This window comes from Lissotriton helveticus, chromosome 3_1, assembly GCF_964261635.1.
Source record: "Lissotriton helveticus chromosome 3_1, aLisHel1.1, whole genome shotgun sequence".
Lineage (NCBI taxonomy): Eukaryota > Metazoa > Chordata > Amphibia > Caudata > Salamandridae > Lissotriton > Lissotriton helveticus.
Window position 1 is genome coordinate 2,076,908,984 of NC_136061.1, and position 13,145 is coordinate 2,076,922,128.

The 13,145-nt window shown below is 39.3% G+C and overlaps 1 protein-coding gene across 6 annotated transcripts in view; it reads left to right on the plus strand.

Annotated features, from left to right (window-relative positions):
- Positions 1–13,145, plus strand: part of POLG (DNA polymerase gamma, catalytic subunit) — a 575,771-nt gene that overhangs the window by 204,428 nt on the left and 358,198 nt on the right. For all 6 annotated transcript variants that reach the window (XM_078683205.1, XM_078683206.1, XM_078683203.1 and 3 more), the window contains exon 7: positions 5,377–5,559. In XM_078683205.1, coding sequence (XP_078539331.1) covers positions 5,377–5,559 — 183 coding nt within the window. The remainder of the gene's footprint in view (positions 1–5,376; positions 5,560–13,145) is intronic.

The window sequence follows — 13,145 nt, forward strand, 5'->3', positions numbered from 1 at the left end:
GGGATAGTGGAACCAAACAGGACAATGTGAGAAAAAAAATCACTCACCAATGGATTTAAATATGGTTTTTTAATTTTGGAATCACTGGAATTCCCAAAACTCGGTTTGCAAACCCGACTCGGGTATGTCGAGCCTAAATGGATGATGGGCGAAAACTTCTTTGGATAATGGGATTTGAATATTTTATGATTTTTTTTATGGAGTTCCTTGATCTCGGAACTCCACAAATTATGGTCCATATATCTTTAAAACTAAATTTCTATTTTTTGTTTTGCTTCTATACTTTTGGCAAATTACTGCTTTGAGCATGGCGGGCTATGCAAATTATATCATGTGTTGTGTGTGTTGATTCTTGATGGAAAATTTCCTGCACATCCATTAAGCAGGGGACAAAAAAATGGCGAGGGTCTGAAAAGTTACTGTTACCATTATAATTTCTAATAGGATCTTTTGCTCCTCCATACAGAAAAGCTGGACGGAATAACACCAAATTTGTGAATAAGGTCGAACTTTTCTCATGTAAGTGCCTTTTCCTGTTTTGGTGTAAAACCATTCAGTAATTTTTGTGAAATTAGCATTTAAATAGGGTGTCTGGCTGGGCATGAAAAGATTAGATTTTAAAGATATCTCCTGCTCCAAGAAGTGGTTTCATAATCTGCGCTAAAACGCTTTGACTCTTGCTTCAAGTCCAACTTGATCCAATTGCTGTTCTGTAGAAGATGTCCAACTTGATCCGATTACTATTCTGGAGCCAATGCATCTGTGTTCTCCAGGCCATTGTTGACTCCGCAGCAACCTGTGGACTTCAAGCAGGCCATGCTGCAGCGCTACAAGATGGTTCTCGATCTCTCTGGTGGGCCTCTGGCCCTAATGATCTATCTGGGCCTCCAATCAGACTTCCATCTGCAACTTTCCCCTGGACTCCAACAGACCCTGTGCACACTCAGCCCTTCCAGTGCCAGACAGTGCATTGTCTTCTTGGTCACTGGCCCCCACCAGTTGTTCCTTTATTAGTGCTGACCCTGAATCTAGAGACCCTGTTACCAGATTCTGTCCGACCTTTGATTAAAGATCTGCAACCTGCTTTGGCTAGAGCACCCACCATGTAGTGCTCTACAATAAACAATGCTCACCTTCAGTTTGAGGACACCTCCCCTTCTGTTCCCTTACCTCAGAGTCAGTACCTTTTTGATTCAGATTCTGATGCTCTTCAAGGAGTTGAGCATATTCCCACAGTGAACACATCAACGAAAAGGTGGACCTTTTTGCACCCATCTCAGTACATTAATGGTGGCTTTTGAATTAATCTACAGAACACTAATCACTTGGCCACAAACCCAGAGATGGAATTGAATACTCCATTGGTGGTCCCTAAAGAAGAGAATGCTTATTTTGAGATAGTCGTATGCACAGCCGTAGAGGTGCTAGACTAACAGCGTCCTGCACTTTAAACTAAGGCTAACTTTCTGACCAAAATGTTGTTTGCAGCCCGGGCCCTCTACTTTGGAGCCCTTATTGCCATTTAAGGATGCCTTGACTGAGCCGCATTTGGTGGCTTGGTCCAAGCCTTGCTGGACCTATAAGTCAGTTGCCTGATTGCTAGATGGTAGTGACATTTCCCAGGGGATCCAAATTTCCTGACGCAGCATCCTAGTCCTAAGAGCCTTATATTTCAGGCATCCATGAGCAAACCCAATCCGAATTCTTTTCCCACTGTTCTGCCAGAGAGCTAATCATAGATGATAAATACTATGGGAGAAAGAGTATTTTCCGTTGCTAGCTTAGCACTACAATCCTTGAATGTTGTTTGCCTCTTGGGTTACTACACTCATACCCTTTGTGGCATGGCTAATGAGAAGTTGCCTGCTTTACCTAAAGACAATCAAAATATCTTTGCACTGACAGTACAGGATGGCCAAGGCGCAGCAAAATACCTCTTGAGTTCTGGTCTGCATACCACCGATTGTGTTAGAATATGGGAACCTGTGTAGACATTTAACTTAATGCCTAGCTGGTTTCGACCAAGTCAAGTCAAAATATACTCTTATTTGATTCATTAAAAAAATCATAAAAGGATGGACAACCATCATAAAACGCAGTGCTTTAGAATATACATTTTTAAAAACCTAAAAAGACTTAAGGTCGATGTCAGAATAAGGAGATGCTTATTATTTTAAAAATAATGACGAATATAACAATGCATTTGGGAAAAATCTGCTAATTAGTTGGCTGCTTGGCAGAGTCGCATTTTGCCAGTTCTTTTGCTGCGATTTTCCATAGTATTATGGCTCTACATGACAGGGGAATTGACGACCCTCCGAGGCATTTAATGACCGCTGCTCTACATGTTCTTGTTTGTTCCTTCCTTAGAGCCTCCCGGAGGATGGATTTTCGGGCTTCCAATAAAAAAGAGCAAATACATAGAAAATGTAGTAGTGACTCTTCCCCTTGACCACAGAGACGACACTCCTTGGATGGCCATATTTATTTCCATTTTTGGGTCAAATCCTTTGAGGGGAAAGACCCCATGCGTATCAAAGTCAGATAATGTTTTTTCTGATGGGAGAATTGTTCCAACAGGTATTGTTGCGGCTTCAACCTCTGGTAATCCTTTATCACAGCCCAGGCATGATGTTTTTTTGCAAAGGACGTTTTATCAGTTAATAAAGAGGTCCGTTTGATAGCGTTATTGACTACGATTTTAAATCCGGAGTATGTTGTGAGGGTGAGCCAGGCATCCTCTAACTGTAATGCCGACAGGGATTCCTTCAGGGCTGCTGTGGTTGAGTTGGCTAGGCTCTTTTGGTTTTCAATCTCGACCCAACAATAGTGGGCTAGGGTGTTATCTTCTGCCTCCCTCATCCTCCAGTAGTATTTTACTAGGGCGCCTTGTCTGGCCATAATCTGATATTTTAGACCATAATCTAGGCGGATTTGTGCCTGTGAGGTGTGTAGCGGAATTGAGAACAGTCTCTTAAATAGTATAGATTGTGCTGTATTTAGGACTGTGGCATCTTTAGTATTCAGGATTTCTGAGCCATATGAAATGGAAGGTAAAAATTTTGCAGCAATTACTTTAAGCACTTTATGTCACGGACATGTCAATCCAGGTGCTGACAGACAACTCAATTGCCATGTGGCAGTGTGGGGTCCCTTGCCCTCACTGGGTTCTGACACTGTATTGCTGTTTGTAACTTTAGGAGGTCTCTCTAACAGTGATTTACATTGCATGGTGCCTCAGCATTACGATATACAAACACAGCAAGCAGCATCTTGGTAGTCACAAGTGGCGTTTCCAACCAGAAGTGGTATGGGTATTTTCGCCCAGTAGAGCGTATCCCTGGTAAAGCTATTTCTACTTCCTAAAGCATTTACAGTGTTGTCTTATGCTGTCTAGTGTTTGCTCATCGAGGGTCAATTTCAGCCTCCTTTATGCACTCTAACCTCTGCTGCAGATCCAGTGAGTACTGTCGTCAGGTGGGATGGAGCATGGCTGTCTCTTTTAGCCAGTAATTGGGCAAGGATGGTCTGGCACTCCAAACGCTGACCTCACTCTCCTCTATTCCCTCCCACCATCTGCCCTCATCTTTTGCTTCCTCTTTGGGAGGACCGTGTGTCCCAGCAGCAGGCAGAGTAATACATCAGAATGCCCACAGTTCACTCTTGTTGCAAGGATAACGAGTGCAACCAGCTGGAGAGGTTTTAATCTACTGTTAGAGGTGACTGATGTCATTTTGGCTGTTCATTGCTCTTCCATAAAGTGTTTCGAGTTATATATAAGTTGGTGGTCCAACTTTATCGCTTACTGGGAGGAGAAGGTTGATCCTACACAGGCTAAGCTGTCTAATGACCTTTAGTTTGTGTTATCCTTGGCCCACCTCATATTGTCCCTTTCGGTTGTGTACACTAAGACTCTGACTTAGATTCTACAAGATTTGCTTTCACGGCCATGATTCTTGAGCTTAGTGCAACGCATAAATGCTTGAATGTGAAAGAACAGGTTAATATAGTTCCACATAACCCCACTCAATACATAGTTGGTTATCACTTACATGATGTGTGCTCCTTTCAAACCTCTGAATACTTGTACTTTTAGACTCCCAACTCGGAAAACTGTGTTTCGCATTGTAGTCACTTTTGCACATTGTGTGAGTGGGCTACAGGCATTGTCAGTCCAGCCTCTGTACACTGCCTGGTATCCCTAACAAGCTGGTGCTCAGGACTCTAGCTTTCTTTCTTTGAAATGTGTCACCCATCCATTTTGGACAGCCCATCACATGTATTGTGTTCTATCTCCCAGCTCCCTCTAAGGAGGCTAAGGAGGACAGCGTACATCATATGGATCTGTGGCTGGCCCTTCGTTTGTACAGTGATAGGAATAGGGGGAATTTACGGATTGTCTGCTCTTTGTTAGATTCACCAATGCAAAGCAATAAAAACTAGTTCCAAAAAGGACCCTATTGCGATGGATATCCTTTTACATTAAACTTTTTCTGCCTCTTCAAAAAATGTCTCTCCAGAAGCCTTTAGGTGTCATTCAACCAGGACAGAAGCGGTGACGAAAGCTGTGGCTTGGGATATCTGGGCTTGGGATATCTCTAATTTAGACGTTGGGCAGACAGCCACGTGGCTATCTGGCCATACTTTGAAGAGACACTACTGCATCAATTCAAAAGTCTGCAGAGGGTCATTTTGCACTCTTGATTCTACAGGACATTCTTATGTAAAGCCCACTCCTTAGCCCCACCTCTCTTGAGGTGGTATCGCTTTAGTATTGATTCACAAGGTGAGGCATCTTGCGGATGGAAGATCCATCAGAAGAATTATTTATTTATGTTTGATCATGCTCTTTCTGGTGAATACATTGTCATCGCCCACAATCCTCACTGTTCTGTTGAGTGGACTTTGAAGGATTAGGAAGGAAATATGTTTGCTTAAAACTTGTGGAGAAAATGGCTTGCGTTGGAAAATAAATGGGAGTCACAGATGGCGTCACTCTGTTTTGCACAGTTTGTGCATAGATCACTAAATACGTGGTGTAGATTCAATTTCAGCTGTTATGCTCTTAGGAGTTGTAGGCTGCTTAGATACCAGATTTGACATGCCATAAGAGGTAAAAGTTTGTGTCAAATTTTTGTAATCTCTTCAAATCTAGCCCTTCGAGTGCATAGAAATGACACTACTGCTCAAATCAAATGTTAGTAAAGCAGCTCCACACATTTCTCATTTCCAAGCGGCCTCAATCCGGGGATCCCCTTCCACTAATATTTTAGTACCGTTTTTTTTACATAAAACAAGTTTGTCATATGTGATGACTAGGGAAGATTGTTGTCCTTTTACAGTTTCCTCTATTTAACTTTTGCTTTTTTTCTGCAGGTGCCCCCACCCAGTGACTTTTGCTGGAATGCTGGAAATGGGTGTATCTTACTTACCGATTAACCAGAACTGGGAAAGATATGTAGATGAAGCACAGAGCACATATGAGGAGCTTCAGAAGGAGATGAAGAAATCGCTCATGAACTTGGCCAATGATGCCTGTCAGCTGCTCTTCCAAGATGGGTAAAGTACCAACTTTAGGCATTGTCATGCCAAATTCCGATAAGCAATAAGTATATTAGAATCAGCTGTGTGCACCTAGCTGTATTTGTTAGTAATGTGGAAAATAATTTGTATTTGTAATAATTTGAATCCTGGTCTTTTGTGATTTTAGCACTGTGTAGTGGTTTAGGACTCTATGGTAAGGAATATGCATGGTAGTTGCAGCTGCTACAAATACAAATCAATTTCTCCTTTAAGGGGATCTCTATTGATAATCACAAGAATACATTTGCCCCACCCATGCATGGGATCCCAAAGTACTTTTTCTAAAATACAGTTATAAAAAAAGTTTAGAAAAAACTTATTTTTAAATACAAAAAAAAACTTTGTCAGTCGATTACAGCGATGTAGTATTTGTTTATTTCCTTTAAAAAAGAATTCAGTTTCAGTTTTACATAGACGCTATATTAGGAAAAGTAACAAGAAAAGCCTCTTTAGCACATCGTTTTAAAGGAAAAGAAAGTAAAAAAAAGTACAGTCCAATGTTGCTTAACAGGCTTCAGCCTAGATAGACTGGAAAACTGACACTGCTCCGTTCAAGAAAGCACACATCGCACTAGTAATCCATCAGGTCCTGTCAGTTGCATTTGCTCCATTTGTTCATCTGGCTTTTGTCAATACTATCTTGGTGTACAGAGTTTGACCTTTTCAGCTTTCTTTCTTCTGAACAGCCTTTAAACTTTGACTCCACTTGATATCTTTAGAAACAGAGTGTTTTTGAACATGTTTTGACTGAGAACGTTTTCTTTTTGGCTTAAAAAAGCCTTCAGTTTGTGATGTGTCCAACTGTGCCAGAAAAAAGGCCATCTGTCTATACTTTCATTCCTAACACTCATTTCCCAAGTGACTGTTCTTTCTACTTGATGATACCATGAAGACCTATGAGTCAGAGAGACGAGATTAGGCTTCACGTAAAAGAGGAACACCAATGACGCAAGGAGTCACTGTCTAACACACATAGTTATCAAGGAAAAATAGGATCCTTGTACCTTGGCTCAGTCTACTGTCTGCTGTGAATTCCTCCAGAGAGAAATGCATCCAGACGGAGTTGAACATGAACCTCATTGTTCCTGGTGGATGCCTAGAACGTGGCCATCGAGGAAATTTAGAGCTGCCACTTGTTTGCCATTCAAGTGCTGGTTTGCGTTTGCGACACTTGATGTTAAAGTGATAAGACTATCAATATCAAGGGATCTGAAAGATATGACCTGGAGATGATAACGTTGAAAAACACAGAGTTGAAAATATGTTTTAAATTGTCAGCTTCATGAATAAGGACATACATCTTAAAGGCTACCTCCATCGCCAAACTCTGTTTACCTAAGAACTTACTCTTCAATTAGAGATGTCTCACCTGACATCCGATTAATTTCCTTCACATGAACACTGTCCTAGAAGACACTCACCAACCTCTCCAGTAGGTCGTTCTAGTCTACAGCCTACACCTCTGCAGATATTGGTTCCTCCAATGATGCATAGACCTGATCCTCCTGCGGTGGTTCCTCTGAGTGGCCTAGCAGTTAATCTTCTTTAGCATCTAGGGGTCCAGTGGATGCTTCTCAGCCAAGATCTGGGCTCTCCTCGTTGCCACAGGTCACGTCATTCATCATCAAGAGGACATTGTAATAGAAGATCCCTGGTACCTAGGTTTCGTCATACTGCCAGAAGATGCACTCTGCATAGATGTCTATACCTTCAGGATTCCTGCACTCCTAGGCTGGCATTGTTATCTTTCTTTTTCCTCACCATTATCTTGTGATGAAGATCTCAGGTGTTTTTGAGACTCTGTACAAGAAATCTACATCTCGTCGCAATCATGCTGCCTTTCGTGCCAGGTCTTCTGGAACCTGCTATGGGCATGTTGCTCGTGCCTACATCCAAGAAAACAGCTCCAAGGAGTATTTTATAGAGATGCAAACTGCATGAGAAGTACCCTCTATTTTTCAGAGCTGATACTAAAGTATCCCATCCCTTGCCCCCTAACCCCTCCCCCTCCAAAAGATTCAGGCATCGTTTGTGCAGCATGAACATAAATCCACAAGATGGTTCTCCCACCAAAAAAAGACCAAAATTCCTTTTGTATGTTCATTATTTTCTTTATTGAGAATGTTACATTTTCTTTTTTTTCAAACACAGCCAAGATTGCAACCAACGTGTAAATGACATATATATATATATATATAAGAGACATACAACATGTAAATAACACCTTAATGACCCACTCCCCCACATAGAAGTGACACTAACATTTAAACTCATCTCATCAAACATTTCGGTCTATTGACTAAGCTATCCTGACCATATAGCTATGCGGATTCCATAGAAAGGGGAGCCCCATAATGTTCTATATTGTCACTAATTGCCAGGTCCAAAGCTGAAATATGTAACCAAATACAAAACAAGGAGAAAGGTCTGCATTTCGTAATACATGGATGTTCCACACAATAGAATACCTCATCACCAGATCCGAAGTTCACCTATATATCCAAATACAATGTAAAAAGAAAGGTGTACATTCTGTGATACAGGAATGTGCCATACAATCAAACAATAAATTATAACCTATTACGAGAATCAGCCCACCGTGAATAGTAAATAACATCTAGGAGATAAAATATAGCCATTATTTTCAATTCATATGTTCCTATCATCTCATGATAATCAAATATCCAGACGGAATGAAGTTCTCTTAACCTGAATTTAAATATTTGGGAACCTGTGAATATACTAATATTCCTATATGTTTTATACTTTTTTAAACGATAAAGGTCTAGATATGTTATGAATAAGTATCAAGGACCCACTGAGGAACTAAATGCTATGAGTCCTAGGTCAGGGATTAAGTAGCAATTGAAACAAAACAACCTAGGTACTTAAACGTAACACTCGTCAAAACCTAATATTGCACAGAAAGAGAGGTTACAAAAAGTATATACTCAATATTTATTGAATTCTTCATGAAAAAACAAATATCACATATTGTCAATTACAAGTTAAAATTTATCACAATTCATGTTAAAAACATAAAAAACAGATGACACAACAATAAAAAGTGTCAAAAGGAATAAATCTCGACGCGCGTTTCGGCGACCAGCGCCTTTTTCTGGAGCAGCCACGTTTATCCTATACAATAATGAAAAAATAAAATAAAAAATATAGAACAAGAATAGCAACATTAAAATCCTCATATACTAATCAAAAAATACATACACAATGTCTAAACAATTAAACCTATTTATAGCCTCTCAATTTTGACAAGTTTACACATTGTATTATACGCCCCTGTTACGGGCTTTCATTTCCTTGTTCATTTTGGAGGACCATGGACCCACGACTTTCAATAATAATTTAGGAAACAATATTGCAAATATGCATTACGTGGGGGACCGGTATCTGGAGTTGGGAGGGAAATGAAGGGAGGGAGGGCGGCGAAAAAGAAGGGGGGGGACCATGGTTGCAGGACCTCCTCTGAGAGCATCAGTTTAGTTGATTAATAATAAACTATTTACGTCAGTTAGGTTGGATAGTATTAAATTGCCTTAGTAAGTCGATCATGGCACTACAGTAATGTTTATAAGTTCAAAGACAGGTTAGAAGACCTATAGATGCTAAATGATATAAAGTTTCAACATATTTATCCTATGTCCAACCTCATGCCGCTCGATCTTAGTGGAGATTTAAGACTAGGGCGTTACTTTAAAATACTTACGTATTGACTTTAGTGTAGTAATTAATGTATGCTATATCTTCACCACTGGTCAGCAAATTATTCACAAAACTGCAAGGAAATGTCAGAATTATTTCACTTTTTATTCCTAGTTGATAGGCGACATTTTAACCATGACCTTTAAGGTGATATATTTATTTACCTAATTTCGTAACAGAAAAGGAAGTAGAGTCCTTATCGGTCTGTGTTTTATATAAGATGACGATGCCTCTACATAACATGCAAGTAGCGCTTGTAACTCTAATGTGTTCAACCTATGCCAAAAGAAGACCCCAATTTTTCTCATATTAATAATTCGTTATGAAAGGGCTATATTATTAGTGTGAATACATATTCATAGTTTAAAAATACATACAACAGTAATGCAGCCCAACAGATATACTTGGCTCAAATCAGCGAGATTATGGACATCCGGTTTCTATTAAGGTTGATTCTACAAAGTGGGAGACAATATAACGATCACTACTCTCCCATTATATGGTCGAAATACTATTCTTTAAACAAAAAAAAATAAACTGCACGTTACCTGTCATGTCTTGTTGCAATTTATTCACTCAGCTTGCACTTATTGCAGCTACGAAGAATCAAAGTTTTTAATTTCCATTTATGAGTAGATTCTAAAGATAAAAACGATAATAAATCAACTATTTAATGTTCGCATTTGCGATGCCTCTACATAACATGCAAGTAGCGCTTGTAACTCTAATGTGTTATTAGTGTGAATAGATATTCATATACATATATATATTCATAGTTTAAAAATACATACAACAGTGATCGTTATATTGTCTCCCACTTTGTAGAATCAACCTTAATAGAAACCGGATGTCCATAATCTCGCTGATTTGAGCCAAGTATATCTGTTGGGCTGCATTACTGTTGTATGTATTTTTAAACTATGAATATGTATTCACACTAATAATATAGCCCTTTCATAACGAATTATTAATATGAGAAAAATTGGGTTCTTCTTATGGCATAGGTTGAACACATTAGAGTTACAAGCGCTACTTGCATGTTATGTAGAGGCATCGTCATCTTATATAAAACACAGACCGATAAGGACTCTACTTCCTTTTCTGTTACGAAATTAGGTAAATAAATATATCACCTTAAAGGTCATGGTTAAAATGTCGCCTATCAACTAGGAATAAAAAGTGAAATAATTCTGACATTTCCTTGCAGTTTTGTGAATAATTTGCTGACCAGTGGTGAACATATAGCATACATTAATTACTACACTAAAGTCAATACGTAAGTATTTTAAAGTAACGCCCTAGTCTTAAATCTCCACTAAGATCGAGCGGCATGAGGTTGGACATAGGATAAATATGTTGAAACTTTATATCATTTAGCATCTATAGGTCTTCTAACCTGTCTTTGAACTTATAAACATTACTGTAGTGCCATGATCGACTTACTAAGGCAATTTAATACTATCCAACCTAACTGACGTAAATAGATTATTATTGATCAACTAAACTGATGCTCTCAGAGGAGGTCCTTGTCATTCAACCATGGCCCCCCCCCTTCTTTTTCGCCGCCCTCCCTCCCTCCATTTCCCTCCCAACTCCAGATACCTGTCCCCCACGTAATGCATATTTGCAATATTGTTTCCTAAATTATTATTGAAAGTCGTGGGTCCATGGTCCTCCAAAATGAACAAGGAAATGAAAGCCCGTAACAGGGGCGTATAATACAATGTGTAAACTTGTCAAAATTGAGAGGCTATAAATAGGTTTAATTGTTTAGACATTGTGTATGTATTTTTTGATTAGTATATGAGGATTTGAATGTTGCTATTCTTGTTCTATATTTTTTATTTTATTTTTTCATTATTGTTTAGGATAAACGTGGCTGCTCCAGAAGAAGGCGCTGGTCGCCAAAAACGCGCGTCGAGATTTATTCCTTTTGCCACTTTTTATTGTTGTGTCATCTGTTTTTTATGTTTTTAATATGAATTGTGATAAATTTTAACTTGTAATTGACAATATGTGATATTTGTTTTTTCATGAAGAATTCAATAAATATTGAGTATATACTTTTTGTAACCTCTCTTTCTGTGCAATATTAGGTTTTGACAAGTGTTACGTTTAAGTACCTAGGTTGTTTTGTTTCAAAAGGTCTAGATATGACAATTATATTCTAAATGCGGAACGGAAAAGAAAAAGTGAGGCACACATCTAGTATATACTCCAATAAATTGATACATATATGACTCGCTTGTATTTGTCCCCCAATTGATAAGATTTCATTTCAACCCACTTTGTTGAGGGCATACCTTATTTGTGAGTTTATGATGACTAAGCCTCTTTTCAGAAAACTTCACAAAGAATCCATTCAGATACATGCCACCTTCAAAGTTTGTGGCACCAATTTCATCCAATTGGACTTGGGTAAGACAATAGTTCCCCAATCTCAACCTACGAAAACATTTTGAGACAAGGAATTCACATGATATTTTAAATAGTAGTATAGCACCTTTGTTGTTCACAACCTCATACAATACATTTACTTTGCATGACGTATTTATAACATCAATATGCAAAGCATGTATGTATATAGGGTGCTCAATTCCATATCATTACAAAACAGTGAAATATACACGAATATAGCACACACCAAGTCCTAAAACATGAGTCAACCGGTGTATGTTAGATATCCTTATGGGACATGTGTGACGATAAAGGGCAATGAAATTCCCGATCCTCCAGCATATCTCATGGGGCTCCATCAACCCTGTATGATTTTCCTCTGTCATTGATATTGCTTATGAAAAGCCATAACAGCATTTTGTAAATCGTAGCAAAAATGGTAATCATACCAACCTTTTCACACAGTCCTCATATCATTCACAAGATCAATGGGGCAATTTCATGTCCACCCTACATGAAAACCGATTCTCAATTCATCCACAATTTTTAATGGTGCATGCAGTTCTCGGGGTTTCACAAGGCCACCCGGAAATTTACTCCCCGGCCTCCGAGCATAATCTGCACTCTAAATTTACACAATACTCATCAAGCGTTAAAGCTGCGCAAAAGTGCGTTTCTAAAACCTTACACTATGCCCGCATTTCCTATTGATCCCACAGAAAAAAGTTGTTGATTAAAGTATAAAGATGTTTGACAAGTAGCATCTGTGTTCATACAGACTCGAATCATACATTCCTAATATCCATGAGATATTATGACGCTTGCGTGGGATTCTCAGCCATGCTGCATACCAAACGTTTCTGCAGCAATGAAACATCATGCCACTGCTCCTATGTTGACTGCACCTTGGGACAGGAGAGGAAATTACAGGCTAAGGTTCAATGAAGGATGCCAGCACAACTGCCCTACACAGAAGGTATGACAGACAGGACTTAACTCATATTATTTCCAAGGGAGTGATGGTCTCTGCTCAAATAAGCTTATCAGCAGACACGTTCCTCTTGACAGTACTCAGATATTGCTTTAGGTTGGTGATGATTCATTCCTCGGGGCTGCATCCAACCGGCTAAAAACCCAGAGCACAACATTGCAGTCTCATACTTTCTTTTCAGGTAACACTATTTGGACCGCATGCAGATGAGGAAATACCTAGGATAAAGTCAGAAATAGAGCCTTTGAGAACTGTTGGTCTGCATTGGAAGGAATAATATAGGAAGCCCAATTTCAATCCTCATGACCATCTGTTTTCACAACTGAGGTTGTAAAATCGTTAGAGGCTTACAGACCTAAACATCATCTCCTATGCCGGCGACACCCAGCTGATCCTCTTGCTCACCAAGGACCCCCACACCACCAAAACCAACCTCCACGAAGGAATGAAGGCC